The sequence below is a fragment of the Marasmius oreades genome, chromosome 8, assembly GCF_018924745.1.
Source record: "Marasmius oreades isolate 03SP1 chromosome 8, whole genome shotgun sequence".
NCBI lineage: Eukaryota > Fungi > Basidiomycota > Agaricomycetes > Agaricales > Marasmiaceae > Marasmius > Marasmius oreades.
Genome location: NC_057330.1, coordinates 379566 through 400978, shown reverse-complemented (window position 1 = coordinate 400978; position 21413 = coordinate 379566). Strand labels below are relative to the sequence as shown.

General features: G+C 47.3%; 7 protein-coding genes across 8 annotated transcripts; 1 reads left to right on the top strand and 6 right to left on the bottom strand.

Annotated features, from left to right (window-relative positions):
- Nucleotides 1-311: 311 nt before the first annotated feature.
- On the bottom strand, nt 312-1519 carry E1B28_012026 (uncharacterized protein; the record flags this gene model as incomplete). The annotated part of the gene is made up of 5 exons (XM_043157092.1): nt 312-362; nt 428-750; nt 843-1155; nt 1201-1370; nt 1435-1519. 5 exons carry the CDS (start codon nt 1517-1519, stop codon nt 312-314), a joined length of 942 nt encoding a protein of 313 aa, XP_043004458.1.
- Nucleotides 1520-5406: 3887 nt separating this feature from the next.
- Nucleotides 5407-6689, top strand: E1B28_012025 (uncharacterized protein). Its single transcript, XM_043157091.1, has 5 exons — nt 5407-5417; nt 5475-5595; nt 5655-5812; nt 5873-6499; nt 6573-6689. Exons 2-5 carry the CDS (start codon nt 5514-5516, stop codon nt 6633-6635), a joined length of 930 nt encoding a protein of 309 aa, XP_043004457.1. The 5' UTR covers nt 5407-5417; nt 5475-5513; the 3' UTR covers nt 6636-6689.
- Nucleotides 6690-8915: 2226 nt separating this feature from the next.
- Nucleotides 8916-11803, bottom strand: E1B28_012024 (uncharacterized protein). The gene is made up of 12 exons (XM_043157090.1): nt 11741-11803; nt 11658-11672; nt 11555-11604; nt 11279-11498; nt 11003-11224; nt 10911-10948; nt 10786-10853; nt 10651-10733; nt 10135-10592; nt 9922-10085; nt 9408-9860; nt 8916-9349 (listed from the first exon to the last, which is right to left on the bottom strand). The coding sequence occupies exons 3-12, from the start codon at nt 11557-11559 to the stop codon at nt 9177-9179; spliced, it is 1884 nt and encodes a 627-aa protein (XP_043004456.1). The 5' UTR covers nt 11560-11604; nt 11658-11672; nt 11741-11803; the 3' UTR covers nt 8916-9176.
- A 1207-nt stretch (nt 11804-13010) lies between these two features.
- Nucleotides 13011-15624, bottom strand: E1B28_012023 (uncharacterized protein). Of its 2 annotated transcripts, XM_043157088.1 has the most exons (9): nt 15423-15624; nt 15147-15368; nt 15055-15092; nt 14930-14997; nt 14795-14865; nt 14297-14739; nt 14078-14247; nt 13564-14016; nt 13011-13505 (listed from the first exon to the last, which is right to left on the bottom strand). In XM_043157088.1, exons 1-9 carry the CDS (start codon nt 15570-15572, stop codon nt 13336-13338), a joined length of 1785 nt encoding a protein of 594 aa, XP_043004454.1. In that variant the 5' UTR covers nt 15573-15624; the 3' UTR covers nt 13011-13335. The 2 variants fall into 2 exon arrangements, with proteins under 2 accessions (XP_043004454.1, XP_043004455.1); XM_043157089.1 differs by having other exon boundaries at nt 13011-14016; nt 14795-14877.
- A 1640-nt stretch (nt 15625-17264) lies between these two features.
- On the bottom strand, nt 17265-18401 carry E1B28_012022 (uncharacterized protein; the record flags this gene model as incomplete). The annotated part of the gene is made up of 4 exons (XM_043157087.1): nt 17265-17342; nt 17414-18052; nt 18111-18262; nt 18317-18401. The coding sequence occupies 4 exons, from the start codon at nt 18399-18401 to the stop codon at nt 17265-17267; spliced, it is 954 nt and encodes a 317-aa protein (XP_043004453.1).
- A 359-nt stretch (nt 18402-18760) lies between these two features.
- On the bottom strand, nt 18761-19502 carry E1B28_012021 (uncharacterized protein; the record flags this gene model as incomplete). Its single annotated transcript, XM_043157086.1, has 4 exons — nt 19388-19502; nt 19265-19336; nt 18987-19209; nt 18761-18933 (listed from the first exon to the last, which is right to left on the bottom strand). Exons 2-4 carry the CDS (start codon nt 19295-19297, stop codon nt 18761-18763), a joined length of 429 nt encoding a protein of 142 aa, XP_043004452.1. The 5' UTR covers nt 19298-19336; nt 19388-19502.
- A 1239-nt stretch (nt 19503-20741) lies between these two features.
- E1B28_012020 (uncharacterized protein) lies at nt 20742-21390 on the bottom strand (the record flags this gene model as incomplete). Its single annotated transcript, XM_043157085.1, has 2 exons — nt 20742-21100; nt 21159-21390. The coding sequence occupies 2 exons, from the start codon at nt 21388-21390 to the stop codon at nt 20931-20933; spliced, it is 402 nt and encodes a 133-aa protein (XP_043004451.1). The 3' UTR covers nt 20742-20930.
- Between the last annotated feature and the right edge of the window lie 23 nt (nt 21391-21413).

Here is a 21413-nt window from a genome sequence, read left to right as displayed (position 1 = left end):
CCGGTTCCTTAACATCTCGGCAACCTTTAGCTGTTCATGGCGACTATCTTATTTTACGTGCGTGTATTTGAAAGTTCATGGCGTTACTAGCTGTATTCAATTGGGTTGATTTAGGTTTGACTTTGAACGCTAGTCCTGCAGTACTACAGGAATACCGTTCCAAAGTAAAGAAAGAAAAATACTAAGGAAAGGGACCAAAATTTCGGTTCATGTACACTAATATCACAGTAGACTTGCAAGGAGGGAAGAGGAAGAGAAAGAGAAGAAAAGCAAACAGTTGCAGCAGCACTTGTTCAACAGCTCAACGCTGATCAGGACCACCACTGGTTAGTGTTGTTAGGGTCGCAGTCCCAGATTTGGAGCTATCAGGGAAGTCAGAAATCAATCAATCACCGTAATCGGTAAGAAACGGGAGAGCAACACTTACATGATTCCCTGCAGTCCAGTTCCCATTCGTGATATCAACACACTTGTTCTTTCCAGCCCAAGATATCACAGTTGAAGTATACGGCCTAAGGTGAGCCCATTGCTGGTTCGTACTTCCCTCAACGCAAGACCAGATCTGTAGAGGCGTCCCGTTGGTATCGCTTCCACCACGAACGTCGAGGCATTTGGATCCTCCGTAAGTCTTGATAGGACCCGTCAAGGGGGATACGGGGAAAACCCAGGTTTGGTTACCAGCTGGGAAAGTATCGGTGACGCTTCCGCAGCGGGCGAGGGAGACAGCTGCGCCGTCTTTGTTAGATTCGGCTACCATGCACATAAAGGGGACTAGGGGGGGGGGGGGGGTAGAAATCTTAGTTATTGGCGATCTCAGTGGTTCGGAAGAGGAACAAACGTACGAACTTTAGGGCCATGGCCAGTGGCAATGACACTTTCTCTAACATATTCCTTATTGGGAATATCATACCCCCACCATCGTTGGTTCGAGTTCCCATCGGCACACGTCCAGATCTGGAGTTGAGTTCCGTCGGTGACAGACCCACTCGGGAGGTCGAGACATTTGCTGGTGGCAGCCCATTGAAGATGGCCGTCCATGGTGACAGTCCACAGTTGGTTGGCGTTTCCAGCGACGCAATCCCAAATTTGAACTTTGGCCCCGTCCGTGTTGACGCCGTTCACGACGTCCAAACACTTAAGAGGAGGGGAGGGTGCCTTTAGACATCTGTTTACGAGTAAAAGCGTTGACAGAAAACGTACCTTGTTACCGAAAACCTTGACCTGTTGGGGTCCTGCAGCTTGCTTGGTAGGGAGAACCAAGTCCCAGGGGTGGTTGGCAACATCTCCAGTATTGCAATCATGAATTACGGCGGGAGCCCCGGCGGTGTTGGAAGACGCGGATATACATCCTTGTTTTCCAGCGGATTCCCCTGGAACAACAACGAAGTAAAATGTCGACGAGCTCATGGAAACAAAGAGATGAATGAGACATACAGGAAGGAGCAAGAGTTTGAAGTTGGTAAGGAGACGCAGCGGCGACTGTGACGAACGAGAGAGAAATAACCGTAGTGGTACGCATGATATAGACTCGACTGGCTTCAGAGAGATGTCTGTGTAGATTTTTACTCCTCCTGGGCTCTATAAGTATCGCGTTCGGCGCTTAGAAATATGACGGTGGAATCGAATCGCCGGTCAGAATCTGCACGCCACCAGATGACCAAGTCCAACCTTGAAAGCTTGTAAGTAAGTGTTGAAAGGTGTTGAAAGACCGGTGACGTCGATCACGGTCTGACAGGACATGCTGCCGAATTTGAGAGTAATGTATGCACGAGCCGTAAGGAAGTACGTCGGAGGTCGTCATTGAGAATGTTTTTCGATATCCCTTGCATATTCCCGAGGCCTCTGCAGAATGAGATATCGTATGATCGAATAATAGGGCTTGGTTTACTTGCTCAGCGTCCCCGAATCCCAGCGGTAATGGTCCTGGGCAAGCCACCTAGTACTAAGTAGTGCTGACATGTCAGTGGCCGTTCGGAGAACTAGAAGTTTGAGCTAGTGTGCCACAAGTCGGAACAGGTTGACGTCTACATGATTCTAAACGCCATAAGTGCTCCGATATCGCGTAATTGATTCTGTTCAAACTGTTAATTTTATAATGAATACCTGGCGCTTTCGCATAACAGCTGGAATTGTTCTGGGGAACGTTGTATGACGCTTTCGATAACTCTCCGTGTGGAGGTGGCGTGTGAATATTTCCATATTAAATACCCGAGAATTGGTCGCGCGTCGCTGGTACGCAACTGAAAAGGAACAACGACACCAGCGCATTGCGAATTCAGCCTGAATAAAATACGACATAACCTCTCTCGGCGGTGATGGTTGAGGCTTGAGATATTGTTGTGGGCATTCTGAGGAGGTGCGACGTCTGAGTACTTGAGTCCTACCGGCTGAGACGAGCTGTGGCCGTCATTCGTAAGTCAAGCCTCGTTATCAACTCCAGCCAACTGTGTGATCGCACCGTGAATTTGTGGTACAATTACGACAGTACACTGACCGTTAAATTCCAATCCGACTCGCGCGACGCCAGCAGACACCTTACAAAGAAGCGGTCATTGATAATGTCCTCGATATCCCTTGCATATTCCCGATGCCTGTGCAGGTGAGATATAATGAGGTCCTAGGCAAGCCACCTAGTAGTATTGACATCATGCCGGTAGCCGTTCGGAAGGAGTACTTGCAAGTTCGAGCTGAGGTTGACGTCTACATCAAGTCTACATTCTGAACGCCATAAGTGCTTCGATATCGCGGGATACTCTCAAATTGATTCTTTCTGAACTATCGTTCTTCTAAGGAATGCCTGATGCCTCCGCATAACAGCTGGAATTATTCTGAGAAGGATGGCGGAGGAACGTTGAAAGTTATGACGTTTGTCTGAGAGGTGGCGTGTGAAAATATCCATATTAGGTATCCGGGATCCTCCAAGGGCGCCTTGTTTCGACTGGTCCATCTCCCCAACAACCAGCACGTCGCTGTACGCAACTGAAAAGGAACAACTACATCCACCCAGCTACTCCGTTTGAATCTTGGGTGTTGTTGAGGCCCGCAGTGACACCTTAATTCAAGTCTTACTAGGGCTCTGGCTGTATTCACTAAAGCTCCTAGTACCTACCGGCTGAGATGAGCTGTGGTCGTCATTCGTAAGTCAAGCCTCTCTCGGAGTTTAGGATCATCAATTCCAGCCAACTTTGTGGTCGCACCGTGAATTTAGGGTACGATTACTATAGTACACTGAGCGTTAGACTCTAATCCGACTCGCGCGACGCCAGCAGACACCTTGTGCCCGCTATCACCAAGAACAGACGGGTACTGGTCGGACACTGATCGTTTGAACTAAGTAAAAAACAGGACTCTATGCTTGTCATTCGGCGCAGCTTGCATCAAACTTCCATACAAAAAGGACTCAATGAAACTAGCCATGCTTATCTGGATCATGGATGTATGGGCTTCAATTTCCAACAATTCTAATCGGGTCTTAATAATTCCATGGATCATAGGACGACCGTCTTCTCATTCCACCTCTCAGACGGATTCGGTACTCAAGGACTTCAGTAGGGACAGCCGCTAGCCTTGCATTACGACAAAGTTTTTATAAAGCTCGTCGCGGATGTTCATACAAATCTGACTACCGGTGCCGCCGGAAAATGGTACATAGCCGATTTCCGAGTTTACCCAACGTTACTGGAGGGAAAGCAAGGACCAAGGCTGAAGCGCTGAGCGCTCAACGTCAACGTTGAACGTAACAACAGGGCCCGAATGGCGAAAGGCGTAGCCCAGGAGCGGACGAATTACGGTACGTTTTTTGTGAAGCAAGATATGGGTACCTCTTGCTGCCATGTGTTTCTTTGCTTTCGAGATGCATATTACCCCAGTTTTTTCTCCCATCAAAATCAGTGGCGGCTTCTCGAACGCTCCAAAATGATATCATAACTGAGTCGTACCATTTATTTATGTAAGAAGATTTAAATTTCTATGTAATACGAGCGCAGCTGCGCACTAGCCCCGCAGCGCTTCGGGATTATGGAATGTGGGGTTTCCCCAACAGGGTCAAGTGTCGATGTCAACTTTCAAGCTTCAAGACTCAAGAGCGTGGCTGGAGCGCGCTGGCCTGCCACACCTTTGGTAGGCTGTCCTTCGAAAAAACGTAGGAACCGTGCTGCCCGAGAGACTCTCACCTTATAGCTTATTATTTGTGTAATGCTATTTTATGGTACCAGCAAAAGTCGCGAAAATCGCACTACGAGTCGTTCTCTGTTCAGGTTTTCGTTGCGCTAAGTGAGGGATTCACTGAGAGAGGACGTAAGTATTTACTCGGACAGGATGCCAGTTGCCATCCTGCCGCTGTCAAATTTTAAGTTCCGAATTGCACTCCCGAATCTCATCCAGGACTTCACAGGACTTTGAATCAAACTTGATAAAAATTTATTCATCAAGACCACCGCTGTGATCGGGCAGACGTTGACGTTAGGGTACCTTCGAGCTGTAGCCTGTGGGGAAGGTTTCTTCATATTACTTGGGAAAAGGAACAGGCAGCCAAATGAGGATTCTCGGAACTCACAGGACGGGCAAACTCCCGACGTCACGTCTTGTGTCAGGCTTTATGTAAGTCTTGCTCTTTCAAGCTCTTCATCGCTCCACTCGAGTCTCGACCCGTCATCGACATTAGTGACCTCTCACTGATATAAATCATCGTAGAGCTCCTTATCATTAAACCGCCATTCAGCGTCAGACACTCGACTCTGCTCTGGAGTACTCCTGTTACCCTATGCCTTCAGATATTTGGAGATGAGCTCCCTGGCGGTTAACCGTCGTTTTCGTTTCTTACAAGTTTAGAAACATGCGGCGGTTCTGAGTTCGGAGTTTTTACATCTCTGGCTGGCACTCGTACGCTCAAAATTGCCCTGAACGACTGTCTCATTCTCAAAATTCGACAAGCCCCACTGCCGTCTTCCTCAAGTCCCAACTTTATTCCCGAAAGGAGTTTGAAGCGGTGATACCGCCGAGATCGGCACAGTGGTCGGCAGGCATATTTCAGGGCGAAGCGCAGTGTTCAAATCCCCATTTTTTATACACAGGCACTCACGGTTTTTCATCATTTCCGTTTTTCCCGAGCACTCATATGAATTTTTCTTCGTGATTTCTTTTATGTGATGACAAGCATTATGGCGACTTGGTAAATTCGCAGAAGTGATTGACACAAGCTCTCATTCACACCGCCAAAGATCTGATCTTCTTTTACTCGAGGCAGTAGACGCCACCGATGCCAGTGGGGTATGTATAGACTTCTATCAATTGGAAGGGCGTCTAGGTCGTCTGCGGGGTCCTATCACCGTTGTGCGAAGTTTGATGGTGGGAACTTCAAATAGTTTCTATTGTTCCTAGAATTGTCAAAGCACAACATCCGAGTCTTGGAACGACAAGTACGTCCGGTAAAATTTCGTATAAAATAACGAGGCAAACTAACCATTCTCTTCAAGCTAGAAGTCATCTTCTCGATACCTGGCTACATTGCTATCATGCGCTCCACTGCAGTACTCAGTCTCTACGCGTTTGTCACGGTCGCCACCGCGTCGCAGATCGTGAGCAATAGTCCAGCATGTAGGTCTTCTCCTTCCGTGGTCAAGCATGGTTCTACCCCCATTCTAATTCATTAACAGTCACAGCTGCTGGAAGAAAAGGGTGCATCACTGCATCCTCTAACGCCGACAATGCTGCCGTCGTCATTCAAGATTGCAACACGACCGTTGCAGGACAAGACTGGGCTTACACTCCCTTAAGCGGTGCACTTCAGCAACTCAGGGTTCTCGGTGACAAAGTATAACCTACTCTTCTTCTCCCCGCCAAGGAATTACAAAACTAACCTACAATTTCCAAGTGCTTGGACGTCACTGGCGGTGTCAACGCCGACGGTACTAAACTCCAAATCTTCACTTGCACCACGGGAAACACAAACCAACTCTGGCTCAATTTCGGCGACCACACGTTCCAATGGTCTGGCACTAACAAGTGCGTCGACCTCACAGACACCAACACCAACAACGGAAACCAACTCCAAATATTTTCCTGCACCCCCGGGAACACGAACCAACAATGGACCGATCAACCCATTGCCCCTCCTACAGGTGGCGTCCGGCTTCGTGAACCTAGTACAACCGTCCCAGTTTGCTTGACAGCCGTTTCCAACGCCGACAATGCCGCACTCACTCTCGACCACTGTGGTAGCCCACCTGCTGGTGCGAACGATACTTGGGTTATTCCCGCTCCCGGAACTTCCGGCCCCATCACCACATTCGGCGGAACCAAATGTCTCGATGTTCCGAATGGAAACCCGGCCAACGGGAACTTGCTACAAGTCTTCACTTGTGTTGCGGGGAACACGAATCAGGTGTGGACTGTTGGTGCTGTGGCGGGGAAGAGACAGCTTAGTTGGAGTCTGCCTGGGCAGAGTAGTAAGTGTGTGGATGTGAAGGATTCGGTGCTTTCACCTACTGGGAATGCACAGGTGCGTGTTGTTTTGTTTTTTGCCAGGAGCTTCTTTCTAGTGATTTTCCGAACTCATGGATCACTTATCGTAGATTCAAATTTGGGATTGCGATGCCGGTAACTTGAACACTAACCAATGGTGGTTCCCTCAGTGAAGCGGCAATTAATTAGGTTTGGTTCGGTTGAACGTAGGCAAAAGACTTTCCTCGCTAGTGCCTTAGAAAAGGTTTCTTTTCATGTACAAATTTCAATAAATGGCTTTCAAGGTTGAATTTCACCCCGAGTTGGCGCGAAAAACAGAACTGCTTCGCTCAAGCCCGCGAGGGAGTCAAGAAAGAACAACTGAATTTAGGGATAGAGAAACGAAAAGGTCCCAAACTCACTCGGCGGCCTTCACAGTCTCAACTAGAGGATTCGACCCACCTCTGCTAAACTAGTACTGTCAGTTCGGCATCTTCGTAGCATATAATACACGTACCTGACCCAGGCCCACCTCACCTTTCGAGCTATGCATTATGAAGGTTTCAATCAAGAGTCATTTAATCGTTCTTGAAGTGGCATTCGCCGTTCAGGGATAAGGAAGCTTCATCTTTGCCCTGTAGGGCTGTAATCGAGGATACCGATGACCACGGAGTCAATGGTGCAGTCAGAGGTAGCAACGAGTGTAAGTAGCGCGTAAAAATAGCGGGAAGAATTGTGGTCTGAAGATATACACATCACCGATACTCGAGGTCAGAGGGAGGAATTAACGGGAAACTCGAAAGGTCACTCCTGTAAAAGTTTCTTAGTGTAAGAAATCTGTAAAATGGAACGATAAGCGTACCAGAAATGACAGAGACTCGGATTCGGTCTATATGCCTCCCTTGTCACCGAACAGTTAAGCTTTGAGCTTTAAGTGCTGCTCTTCGTGTCTTCGAAGGGGTGCAAATGATATCACTCTGTCTGAACCCCATTTTCATTCACATTAAAACGATATTTCGTTCCAGCGGGAGTTCCAGCGACTCCTCCATACCATCTTGAGAAAAAGAGACGAAAATGTACTTCATCCAATCCTAGTCGGAAACGCCGAATATAACCGGCCCTCGGTGTTTCCTACCCACAAGAGATCAGGAGCAGCATCCGTACTAGAGCCTTGATGTCTTCATTTGATATCCGTCGATTCCAAGTTCAAAGAAAGCGGGCGTCGTCCAACATGCACAGGTGGGAAGGATAAAAAATGAAACGCGCGTGACGCTCTTCAATCTCAACCGTCATATCCGATTATTCAACTGCGCGAATACATTAATCAAAGCAGTCAACCAACATGACTTTTCAATACCAATCTTCCCAACTGCTTCTTTCAACATCGCGAGGAGTGGAATAGTTGATACAAAACAAACAAGAAGTGAGCGTTTTCTGATCTTGAGCCATACGCTATTGGCTTTCACTCAACGTTCTTTCTGTTTCTTTCTAGAGAAGCTTGTTTTTCTAGGTCGAACTAAACACGCAAGTTTGACAACGGGTCTCCGTGATCATCTTTCTCTCTCGAGCGCTTGTGGTGGATATATGGATGGTTCTTGAGGCGTACTGGAGAGATTGAGAGGAGGAACAAGGATAAGGTACGTTTACTGCTTTATTTACCTCGACTTGAAGACTCAGGCTAAAGCAATTCGATGTCTGCCATAACAAGGTAGAGGAAGAAGAAGTTTACACCTATGGTCGGCGAAACAGGCTTTCTCTTCCACGGTTTTCTATCAACTACGAAACCCAGTACACCACTTGTGCGGAGAGATACAACGACTGCATTCTGTTTCGTGGGGCGCTAGTAGGCAAGGTTGGACATATCAATCTCAGCAATACAAGATTTGAATTTGAACATCCGGGTGGAACGATTAACGCTAAATCATTATCTCAACAGTAGTAACTAGCAACGACATGGATCTTTATCTGTTTTCTAGAATTCCTATCTCAAACACCCCCCCCACTTATACCGTCCGACCCGCAAATCATTCCTAAATCTCCATGATCGCTGACCTCACTCTGACCTTGATTTGGATCTCCTCCAACAACTGAGGGGGGGATTTTAGTGTGTAGATTGACCGGCGCAATATTGGGTCATTTCCCCCCCCCGAATTGGTCGAGGCTCTGGGAGTTTCGACTTACGTTGAATGGGAAAGGAATAAACCGCTGGCTGGATATCTGTAAGCATCACGCAACGACGCGTTTTCAATATTTACCGATTCCATTTCACCGAGAGGTATTCTTTCGTTCCCAGCCTTCTCTGTGGTAGGATCCCCAATGTTGCAATTAACGCGAATAGGAAAACACCTGAAAGCGAAGCTGTGGGTTGTGGCTCTCCTTTCTCTTCCTATCCGAGGTACTGACTTTAATCAATCATTTAATCTCTCACCTTTTCACTTCTTGCCTTACCTCGCAGTTATTTCCAGAAGAGTTTTGCATGGTATTGACTTAACGATAGCAAATTAACAACATGTAGAACCGGTGGTACGAACTACGAGATTGTAATAATGAACCTAGTGCAAAACTGAGTCTGTAGAAATGGTTGTTGCAGTGTCCACCTTATGAATGGCGTCGTGCCCATAATTTTGAACGGCAGAGGCGCTGGAATGCGTGCTGAGAGGGAATTGCGCGAAATGACTGGGGCTGCCGACAGATGCCACGGTTAGTAGCATCGGCCTTTCCGATGTCACCATCTCTTAGTCCACTTCCATGTCCGTGTCCGTGGACAAGGTTACATCTGCCATCATCTCCACGTCCTCGAACACTGAACTGGTAGTACCAGGCTGTAAGTGGGAATAAGGCGTCGGCGAGGCTACGTTCATGGCCCCATCGTCTCCAGTAACCATACTGTCTGTATATGATGGTGAGTCTAAGAGGGGAAACTCGTTATACCAGCTCAAGTTGGTGTATATAAGTGGGAAATGTACCTGTATCTTCAGTGAGATCATCAAAACGTTGATCATCCATGTCGGAATACATTACTTCCATGCTAGGATAACCCAAAGAACGAGCGAAATCGGTTGTGGTGGGATCAAAACCTTTCTTCTCTTGCCAAGTCGAGATTAAGTTGTATGTATCGGTGTCGTAGGAGCGTGCGTAAACCGAAACGCTTGGAACAATGGAAGGGAGCCGAAATGACAAACGTTGGTATTCTGTCATGACCGATTTCCCGTCAGGATCCAAGGAGTAATAGTAGAAGTCCTTCCTCCAAGCATGTATGTCGGGAAATCCATCAGGAAAATGCGGTGGCGGGTGGAAAAACAGATAGCAATCATCAGTTTGATGATTATCAACAACTGTGGGAGCCGAGTCAAAGTCGTCTTCGACCTCGTAATCAGAAAATTCGAGATGAAGGTCCAAGTCAATCGAGTACATGAGTTCTATCAAGGTCAGGAAGGTGTCGTGAAGAATGGAAGCAGGAATGCAGCTGGATATACTTACCGTAGCCTGACCATTCATGCTTTGGAATATTCAGTGTGCTGAAAATGCTGCATGCTTGAGATAGCCAAGCAAATGCTTGCTGACGCCATGACATATCTACTCTATATGTGAACCCGCAAAGGAATTCTCCTTGCCTCAACCGAGTTGTCGAATTTATAGAAAAGCTGGAAGGCAGTTAGATGTGTCCTCGACGTTTACGAGTGAATGGCATACCGTCTCCTTCCATCTTCCATCGTGATTGGGTGGTAATTCTTTTCAGTAAGCCAGGTATACCCTATTACGGACGTCCATCCGGACCGGAATCTTGCAAGCGGTCGGCCACTGGTACTGAGAGCCCAAACTTGACGTGTATGACGCGGACAGTCTTCTATTTTTGGATACATGCAGCTTGGTGTGCCTGAAAAGGCGAGAACGTCCAAGAAAATGTGATCCGGGCAATATTTGATCAGGTACTCGGTAATACAATCGGCGCTGTATGTCGCAGGGTGAAGAACCGGAACGTCCGAGCAACTTTCGAGCTGCCACTCGGAATCAGCGTCGACGTGAAAGTAATCAGGCTCAGGTCCCTGTGGGCCAAAAGATATTCTTCCATTTCTTGGTTGAATCCACACATTGTCGCAGTCATATGACTCCCACTCCGTCGGACACCATTCAGGCAGGTTTTTCTTTGCCTACAGCCATGTGATAATGGTTAGAACGGAATAAATACATGACCAAGGAGGGACGCACAATGCTGGCTTGGAGAGTGAGATAACATTGCAAAGCTGCTGAGGATTTCTGGCGCCGTTGAATATGTTGTACTGGAATGAGTTCTGCATAGAAAGGATTCCAGGGATATGTTCAACGATCTGATACGATACTCACCTTCGTGAAATAGGACCATCGGGATATCCGAGTCATTAAAACCTCGTAACTGTACGAAATTTCCATATCTACTCGTCCGCTGCCGTTAATATCTGCCAACTACAGGATAAGGAGGTTAGACAGACCGGTTTCGTGAATATGTGAGGCAATCCTGCTTGAATACCTACTTTGAGGTCAGCATCGCACTATTCAAATCGATACAGTGGTGTGTACTAACATTTTGCGCATCGGGTCCAGTGTATGTGATACTCAAGAACGGCGAAGACTCTTTCACCCCTTGGACAAGACAGGCCAGATGTGCAGTCCGCTTCGCTCTCAAGCCGACCCATCTTTCGTCCCAGCTGACATTTACAGAATCGTCTTCATATTTTTCTCGCCAGACTTCGTTTTCAGTGAGGGTTTCGAGGATCTTGATTCTCCCTGCAGGGATTCGGTCATACTACAGTAGTTATGAATGAAAGGAAGCGAGTCGTATGATATTCGAGCCACGTACCTCCCGATACAGCTTCACTTTCCATTCTTCCTCCCCCGGACCAGGTACTTGATGTGCATGCTGCAGGTAGTACGTATTGACGTTCTGATTTCCGTGGACGATGCTCAAGTTCGCAGTTCCAAAATTCAAGTGAGATGCTTTTTTGAACATTTTGAAGGAATCGATGCTGCAGTACTGGCGGTGGTGGTGGTGATGGGGCAGGATAAAGGCTGTTGAAATGCTGTTCGTGGGACATGAGGCCTGTCATCTCTGTATAAGGTTTGATGTACAACATACCTCATAGTAAGAAATTCATAAGCTTATCTCCTACAATCTCCATATTTTTCCTATAAGTTGTTTCCGCATGGCTTCCAGAGATGAGCTGCTGGCACAAACGTACGCAGTTTCGTTGCTTCTTGAAGAAAGGGAAACAGAAAAAAAAAGATCAGCTCTAGACCCAATTTGATTTGTACAGTATTTTACCGTCTTTGGCCTTTGGTCATTGTTCTTGATCTCGCGGTTCGAAGAAACCCGTAGTCATCGTCGTCGAGTAAAAGCAACCGGACAGTCACAGAAAGCGTCCGGCGTTCGGCTAAGCGTGGGAATCATGCTGGAACCGTCCACACAGTGACTGTCGTCAAATTGCGCAAATTCACTCCCTCTCCCCGACGACCTGGTCTAGCCTATGTCGAGTTCATACGTCGCAAGGGCATAAAGACACAAGTGACCAAGTATTCAGCAAAGTCTAGCCTTTCGATGTCACTGGGGCTTCAAGCTTAGACACCCTAGGGCTCGTTTCTTCGGACATGGTAGAACAGATCAAGTTCTCGCGAGTGTACTAGCGCCAAGAAGGTACGCAGTCAATGTTTATTTCAGTGGAGTAGATAATACTCTGGTTGAAGTTTGACACTTACAGGTACCCGGAATTCATTGGGGTAAAGGATCGCACACACGACCAACACACGACTGTCAAAACTTGGTCATACATTTTCATTTATACTCTCGACAGCGACTATAGTATTCACGACATTCGTCGCAGTAGCCAATGCACAGAACTCAACTGGAAAGAAGTTCGTTCATGAATCTTCTCAGGCCATATTCCACGAGTATTGACGTTCTTACTCTAGCGCAAATCGACGGAATCCCGAAATGCGTCTCGGCATTCTTCCAAGTCTTCCGGATCTTCCGTTGTCATCCACGACTGCTACACCAGCGACGCTTAAGAAGGAACTGGAGGGTCTCCCCGGCCTACCCATCCACAGTTCCGCGCACTATTAAGCTCCTCGGCGAAAAAATTGGTGAGTTCTTATTCAGTGACTACAGCGACGATAGATTGCTAACTCGTTCTTACCTTCCAGTGCATAAACGTACTAAGGACAGCACCAACACCAACGGCACCAAACTCCAACTCTGCACTTGCTTTGCCTCGAACCAACAATTCATTTCTCCGAGTCACAGCAGAGCCTACCAACGGGCCGGAACGAATAATACATCGATCTCACCAGGCAGATGAAAACCAACTTCAGATCTGGACTTGCAACGATCTCAATAACCAGAATCGATGATTCCCTGGGAGGTCAATTCCAGATACGGAAACGGTTGACGTTAAGCTCTTGGTTTGGATCAATTCAAGTGAGCCTCCCGTTTCTAGTCGGAACTTTAAGACTTTCCTCGCTGGTGCCTTAGAAAAGGTTTCTTTTCATATACAAATTTCAATATATGGCTTTCAAGGTTGAATTTCACCCTGAGTTGGCGCGAGAAACAAAACTGCTTCGCGAGTTTTGCATGGTATTAACTTAACGATAGTAAACTAACACTATGTGGAACGGGTGGTACGAACTGCGAGATTGTAATAACAAAAAACCGTGCAAGACCGTCGTAGCGATACAAACACTGGTCGGGTGTGAACCCGAGTCAGAGAGATGGTTGCTGCACTATCCACCTCATGATGGCGTGCCCATAATTTTGAACGGCAGAGGTGCTGGAAAACGTGGTGCCCTAAGAAGAAATTGCGCGAAATGACTAGGGCTGCCGACAGATGCCATGGTTAGCATCGGCCTTTTCGATGCTACCACGTCTCAGTCCACTTCCATGTCCGTGTCCGTGGACAAGGTTACATCTGCCATCATCTCCACGTCCTCGAACACTGAACTGGTACCAGGCTGTAGGTGGGAATAAGGCGTCGGCAAGTCTAAGTCCATGGATCCATCGTCTCCAGCAACGACACAGTCTGTATAGGATGTTGAGTCTAAGAGGGGAAACTCATTATACCAGCTCAAGTTGGTGTATATAAGTGGGAAATGTACCTGTATCTTCAGTGAGATCATCAAAACGTTGATCATCCACGTCGGAATACATTACTTCCATGCTAGGATAACCCAAAGAACGAGCGAAATCGGTTGTGGTGGGATCAAAGCCTTTCTTCTTTTGCCAAGCCGAGAGTAAGTCGTATGCATCAGCGTCCCAGGAGCGTGTGGAAACTAAAACAGCTGGAACAATGGAAGGGAGCCGAAATGACAAACGTTGGTATTCTGTCATGACCGATTTCCCGTCAGGATCCAAGGAGTAATAGTAGAAGTCCTTCCTCCAAGCATGTATGTCGCGAAATCCATCAGGAAAACACGGCGGCGGGTGTAAAAACAGATAGCAATCATCAGTTTGATGATTATCAACAACTGTGGGAGCCGAGTCAAAGTCGTCTTCGACCTCGTAATCAGAAAATTCGAAATGAAGGTGCAAGTCAATCGAGTGCATGAGTTCTATCAAGGTCAGGAAGGTGTCGTGAAGAATGGAAGCAGGAATGCAGCTGGATATACTTACGATAGTCTGCCCATTCACCCTTTGGAATATTCAGTGTGCTGAAAATGCTGCGTGCTTGGGATAGCCAAGCCAAAAATTGCTGACGCCATGGCATATCTATTTCATATCCGAAAAAGGAAAGAAGTTTTCCTTGCATCTGCAACCGAGCTGTCGCCGAATTTATAGAAAAGCTGGAAGGCAGTTAGAGCTATCCTCGACATTTACGAGTGAATGGCATACCGTCTCCTTCCATCTTCCATGGTGATCGGGTGGAGATGCTCGCTAAATATTACTTTGCGCGTCCATCTGGACCGGAATCTTGCAAACGGTCGGCCAGAAGAATGATACCAAACATGACATATATGACGCGGACAGTCTTCTATTTTTGGATGCATGCTGGTTAGTGTGCCTGCGTACGCGAGAACGTCCAAGAAGACCTGATCCGGGCAATACTTGATCAGGTACCCGGTAATACAATCGGCGTTGTATGTCGCAGGGTGGAGAACCGGAATGTCCGACCAACTTTCGAGCTGCCACTCGGGCTTAGCGTCGACGTGAAAGAAATCAGGCCAAGGTCCCTCTGGGCCAAAAGATATTCTTCCATTTCTTGGTTGAATCCACACATTGTCGCAGTCATATGACTCCCACTCCGTCGGACACCATTCAGGCAAGTTCCGCATTGCCTACAGCCATGTGATAATGTTGGAATGGAATAAATACATGGTCAAAGGAACGCACGATGCAGGCTTGGAGAGTGAGATAGCATTCCAGAGCTGTTGAGGATTTATGACGCCTTTGAATATGTTGTACTGGAATGAGTTCTTCATAGAAAGGATTCCAGGGATATGTTCAACAATCTGATACGATACTCACCATCGTGAAATAGGACCATCGGGATATCCGAGTCATTAAAACCTCGTAACTGTACGACATTTCCATATCTACTCGTCCGCTGCCGTTAATATCTGCCAACTACAGGATAAGGAGGTTAGACAGACCGGTTTCGTGAATATATGAGGCAATCCCGCTTAAATACCTACTTTGAGGTCAGCATCGCACTATTCAAATCGATACATTGGTGCGTACTAACCTTTTGCGCATCGGGTCCAGTGTACGTTATACTTAAGAACGGCAAAGACTCTTTTACCCCTTGGACAAGACAGGCCAGATGCGCAGTCCGCTTCGCTCTCAAGCCGACCCATCTTTCGTCCCAGCTGACATTTACAGAATCGTCTTCATATTTTTCTCGCCAGACTTCGTTTTCAGTGAGGGTTTCGAGGATCTTGATTCTCCCTGCAGGGATTCGGTCATACTACAGTAGTTATGAATGAAAGGAAGCGAGTCGTATGATATTCGAGCCACGTACCTCCCGATACAGCTTCACTTTCCATTCTTCCTCCCCCGGACCAGGTACTTGATGTGCATGCTGTAGGTAGTACGTATTGACGTTCTGATTTCCGTGGACGATGCTCAAGTTCGCAGTTCCAAAATTCAAGTGAGATGCTTTTTTGAACATTTTGAAGGAATCGATGCTGCAGTACTGGCGGTGGTGGTGGTGATGGGGCAAGATAAAGGCTGTTAAAATGCTATTCGTGGGACATGAGGCCTGTCATCTCTGTATAAGGTTTGATGTACAGCACTCTGCTTCATGTTCTGATGTGCGTTCCGACTTATCGACCAGATGATCGAGAGAACCGAGTTTGCAGATATCCGCTGGACGCGAAGACTCGGAGTGTAAAAGTCAAATTTTATAACCATTTCCAACCCAGTGAAATTTTCAAAACAGAATGTTACGAAGAGTAGCACGCATAGGTATGATTCGATAGGTACCAGTGCCAACCTTCCATTCGCATCATTCTCCCCAAGCGCCTTGATGGAACAGACGGCGAGAGCGCTGAGAGCTGGGCCGTGTTGAATAGGATATCTTGGCCAACGGTCTCGCAAGCTCTGATTATCAAGGAAGAAGGAAAAGGTTAACCGTTGAAAAAGGGAAGAAGTATGGAGGACGTACCAGGTGTCTGCCCATCCAACCGTTGAATGCGGCCGTTGGACGTTGAACGTTGAGGTTTATTTCGTCGACGGAAGATCCAAATCGAATTTTGAAGATTCGTATCTTCTATACGCCAATTCCATCATACGTCGTCAATGCATCGGGTCATGTGGAAAGGTGAGCGAAGCATATGTTTCTAATGCTGTTGTTGTTGAATGTACACGAAGTCGGCAGATGGAGAGCATTGCATTCCAGGCGAGCACCACCCAGAGTGAGCGATAGGTATCGCAGCAAGGGGGTCTTCTGTCGTTCAGCCAGGTTTAGAGATCTACTAGTATTAGTAACAAAAAACGCACATAAAAACACTGCACTCGATAATTTCAATATCACCCTGTCTTGACCCTCATTTCTATTCATTTCGAGACGAGTCTTCATTCAAAGGAGCCTTCCTACCTCTCCATACGACCTTGAAAGAGAAAAACTGTTCATCGTCCAATCCTAGTCAGAAACACCAAAGTAAAACGTACCTTGGTGTTTCTTATGCACAAAGATATCAGGTGCAGCGTCAGGGTACTACCATTGCCTTGAGTTGTCTTTCAGTCGAGATCTGTCGATTCCGAGGTTCAAATTAAAGAAAGTGGGCGTCCAAGCGTCGTCCAACATCATTGCACAGGTATACGAGTGAACGTGGGAATGAGCTCGGATAAGCGGTGACAGCCGGATAAGTTCCGAGGATTCTCCCCGACTATCCCTCCTCAACTTGCCACCAGTTTCGCGGCTTGGAAATACTGGTGTAGAGTCATTATGAAGCTGCATGGTTGCTATCGAGCAACTTAAACCCGCCAGGCTCGGAAGCATGTGATGGGTTGAATCGGAGTCCAAAGCAATAATAAGGTGCTCAGATACTAAACGCCCTCTTGATGTGGTCTGGCTTGGGTCTGACGCTCAGTCCTCGTTATAAATTTTTGAAAAGTTCAAATCCGGAATCCTGGATGTCAGAATATCGACTCGCTTCGACCACACGACGGTCAGCACCTTTTTTCAAATCATGTTCTGACAGCAACGGTTCACGCAACCCTCGTCCCGGTTCCTTTGATAGAGCGAGAACATCGAGTTAGAAGAGGTGAGGGCGATAAAGTATTAGAAAGAGTCTCGATCCGCTGATTAATTTTGCAGATGAAGCTTTAGTTACAGAACAACGGAAAACCAACACTTTAACTACGCGAAGAGAGGGTTCCACAACTGGTTGAGATTACTCGGGTTGGGGGAATTGGAGTCGCAGTCCCACATTTGAAGCTAAAAAAGAGGAAACAGCCGCAAATCATCAGTTGCAGTTCAAGGATCCATACAAGTGAAGAGTAACATACAGCGGTACCAGGCGCATAAACCCCATCTTTAACATCCACACACTTGTTCTGTCCAACCCAAGAAATCGTAACCACCGACAAATCCTCTGGCTTAGAAATTTGCCATAATTGATTCGTGTTCCCATCCGTGCATGACCAAATTTGGACTAAACCTCCGTTGGTTGGGTTTCCGTCACGGACGTCGAGACATTTTTTCCCGTCGGTCGACTTGATCTGACCGGTGAATGTGTTATGGTTGGCTCCCATAGGGGGAAGGATCCAGTTGACAGTGTTTAAGTCACCACACGAGGCGAGCGTAACTGTCGTACCGTCGACATCGGAAGATGCTCCTCCTATGCATAAGGAAGATTGAGGTGCTACGGTTGCCAATTGAAATCGGACTAGCTCCACTGGCGGAGGAGGGGAACTGGAACTGGCAGTCCACCTCTGATTGGAGTTGTTCGGGTCGCAGGTCCAGACTTGTAGCTGATTTCCGTTGTTGATGTTACCGTCGGTGAGGTCAATACATTTGTTCGTTCCTGCCCATTGGTAGGTAGAACTAGCGACGGGGATGAAAAGCTGGTTCGTGTTTCCAGCGACACAGGTCCAGATTTGGAGTTTGGCACCGTCAGCGTTGTTGCCGTCAATTACATCCACGCACTTTATATATTGATTAGTTCTGTGGCTCTGTTGTCGGGGAGAGGAAGTGATAGCACACCTTGTCACCGAGAACCCTGAGTTGCTGAGGTGCAGAATTCTCCACGAACGTCCAGTCTTGCTCTACTAGATTCGTGCAGTCTTGAATGACGACCGCTGCACCGGTGGTGTTGGAAGACGCAGTAATGCATCCTTGCCTGCCGGCAGCTGGGACTGTAACAAGTCAGGACTTTGGAGAGATAATTGACGGTAAAGAACGAGACCCACATGCTGGATTATCACTGACAATACGCAAGGCCGTGGCGACTGCGACAAAAGCTGAGAGGCCGAGAGCGAGTGTGGCAGAGTGCATGTTAGGATGAATAGCCAAGTCAAGTTACTGAAGGCGACTTCTAGTGAGGGATGAGTTGCTCGACTCAGTTTTATACCTGACTGTCCTTTACATTCCGCAGGAAACCCAATCTTCACCGCCAACCTCCGTCTTGACAGGTCATACTTAGAGTATGAGCTCACAGTGCTCCGCATTCAGATATCGGTGATAGAACCCCGTTCGGTCACTCGTGATACCTAATTTTAGTTTCGTGGAAGTGAAGAGCTGTAAGTTTGGACTCAATGGCCTTGTCCCTCCCGAGTATGAATATGTGCCGACGTTCTGTGACTCTGATCCAGGCGTCGTGTTGGATTCAAAAGGGCATCATGAATGCGTGATCGTTAGTATTCCATGTCGTTGGAAATCCGAAGAGGTATAAGGATCAGAAATGTTCCCATTTCATCGAAGGAGTAGACAGGCACGGTTGAGACAGGTAGTCGAACGACATCTATTCCAGATGATAGGCAATGATAGGCACAGACATTACTGAATACGGAGCGAACTAGTCCCACTACTAGAGGCGATGAGTATTCTTAATAGAGGAAACAACGAACTGGCGGAACGCACCAAAGCAGACGCTACTACAAAGTTGGGTTACTAACGAGAGAACCCAAAGCTGCCCCTCATCTTCATTTCCAGTCCGGCAGCGCCTAATTTGTGAGTCGACAAATCCAGGGAGTCCAAAACTCTTCCTCATATCTATCCTTCGCAGCCTGGTTCCTGGTTTCTGGAGAAGCGGCCGTGGTCTCATAAAGAGTAGAGTATGAGGATCGTGGTTTAACCCATGGACCTTGAGATGAAATGAGTTTCTGGAGAAGAAGTAAGGACGACAGTCAAGGACATACCCCATACGCAATAAGTTTTCCTACAATCTCCATATTTGTCCTATAGCTTAAAGCAGAAAAAAAACATTAGCTCTAAACCTCCGAGTCAGCTCGCAATAGATCGATCCTTAACGTACTACATACCAGACTCGGTTTGACTTGCCGTCTTTGTTCATTGTTCTTGAGCTCGCGGTTCGAAGAAAGTCGTAGTCGTCATCATTGTCGAGGAGAAGATCTAGAAATCATAAGCAGCCCGAGAAGAGCGTCTGGCGGGTCCGGCGTCCTGACCGCAATTTACGTAAACAAGTCACCCCTCCTCCAAAACACTCACAGCCGGCGAGTACTGGCTCATGTCAAGCCTATGTATGGGCTCGAGGGTTCAAGTACTCAGGTACCCAGCAAAATCTAGCCTGTCTATGTCACGGCTTCAAGTTTGTACATCCTAGGCTCGTTTCTGGCACTGTGTAGAACACATTAAGTTCTCGCGAGCGTACTAACTAATAGTGCCGCGAAGGTACCCAGTCAATAGTTTCGCCGTCAGTACAGTGTAGATGATACTCTGGTTCAACACTTACAGGCATCCGACATTTATTGGTGTATAAAGGACGGCACACACAACTTACTTAGGAGGAATAATACACAACCAGCGAGGAACCAGTTTCTACATCGAACTACACACACAACGGTCTCCGAGATCATTTTCCTCTCTCGAGTGCTCGTGGTGGATACATGCGGGAGAAGGGATGGTTCTTGGCTGTTCTGGAGGGATTGAGAGGAGGGTCGTGCCTTTGAAGTCGTATCTGGGATAAAACCAGGATAAGGTATGTTTACTGTTTTACTTACCCTCGACTTGAACACTAAAGCAATTCGAAATTGGCCGGACAACAAGACAGAGGAAGAAGAAGTTCTCGCGTCATCAACCTTGCTCAAAATTTCAAGACACTCGAAGGCAAACTTGGTCGGCTCGTTGATCGGAGAACCAGGCCTTCTCTTCTGCGGGTTTCTATCAACTACGAAACCCAGTACACCACTTGTGCAGAGAGATATAATGGTTCATTGGTGGGGCGCTAGGCGAAGTTCGCGAATCGGTCAAGGCTCCGGGAGTTTCGACTTGCGTTGAATGGGAAAGGAATAAACCGCTGGGTGGATATCCGGAAACTGTAGCATCACGCAACTACGCGTTTTCAATATTTACCGTTTCAACCATTCCACCGAGAGGTATTCTTTCGTTCCCAGCCTTCTCTGTGGTAGGATCCCCAATGGTTGCAATTAGCGCGAATAGGAAAACACCTGAAAGCGAAGCTGTGGGTTGTGGCTCTCCTTTCTCTTCCTATCCGAGGTACTGACTTTAATCAATCATTTAATCTCTCACCTTTTCACTTCTTGCCTTACCTCGCAGTTATTTCCAGAAGAGTTTTGCATGGTATTAACTTAACGATAGCAAACGGTGGTACGAACAGCGAGATTGTAATAACAAAAAACCGCGCTACAAACACTGGTCGGGTGTGTGTCTGAGTCAGAGAAATGGTTGTTGCAGTGTCCACCTCATGAATGGCGTCGTGCCCATGATGATTTTGAACGACAGAGGCGCTGGAATGCGCGGGGCGCTGAGAAGAAATTGCGCAAAATGACTGGGGCTGCCGACAGATGCCATGGTTAGCATCGGCCTTTTCGATGCTACCATGTCTTAGTCCACTTCCATGTCCATGTCCGTGGACAAGGAGACATCTGCCATCATCTCCACATCCTCGAACACTGAACTGATACCAGGCTGTAAGTGGGAATAAGGCGTCGGCGAGGCTACGTTCATGGCCCCATCGTCTCCAGTAACCATACTGTCTGTATAGAATGTTGAGTCTAAGAGGGGAAACTCGTTATACCAGCTCAAGTTGGTGTATATAAGTGGGAAATGTACCTGTATCTTCAGTGAGATCATCAAAATGTTGATCATCCACGTCGGAATATATTACTTCCATGCTAGGATAACCCAAAGAACGAGCGAAATCGGTTGTGGTGGGATCAAAACCTTTCTTCTCTTGCCAAGCCGAGAGTAAGTCGTATGCATCAGCGTCCCAGGAGCGTGTGTAAAGCAAAACGCTTGGAACAATGGAAGGGAGCCGAAATGACAAACGTTGGTATTCTGTCATAGTGTTCTCATCGGCGCGTTCGG

Coding starts and splice junctions, on each gene's coding strand:
- E1B28_012025 (XM_043157091.1), top strand. CDS start 5,514: ATGCGCTCCACTGCAGTACTCAGTCTCTACGCGTTTGTCACGGTCGCC. Junction 5,596..5,654: donor CGTGAGCAATAGTCCAGCAT/GTAGGTCTTCTC, acceptor ATTCATTAACAG/TCACAGCTGCTGGAAGAAAA. Junction 5,813..5,872: donor TCAGGGTTCTCGGTGACAAA/GTATAACCTACT, acceptor ACAATTTCCAAG/TGCTTGGACGTCACTGGCGG.
- E1B28_012024 (XM_043157090.1), bottom strand. Junction 11,225..11,278: donor AAGTGAAGCTGTATCGGGAG/GTACGTGGCTCG, acceptor TAACTACTGTAG/TATGACCGAATCCCTGCAGG. Junction 10,086..10,134: donor ATGGAAGATGGAAGGAGACG/GTATGCCATTCA, acceptor ACTGCCTTCCAG/CTTTTCTATAAATTCGACAA.
- E1B28_012023 (XM_043157088.1), bottom strand. CDS start 15,572: ATGTTCAAAAAAGCATCTCACTTGAATTTTGGAACTGCGAACTTGAGC. Junction 14,017..14,077: donor GGGTGAATGGGCAGACTATC/GTAAGTATATCC, acceptor TGACCTTGATAG/AACTCATGCACTCGATTGAC. Junction 13,506..13,563: donor TGATCTCACTGAAGATACAG/GTACATTTCCCA, acceptor TTCCCCTCTTAG/ACTCAACATCCTATACAGAC.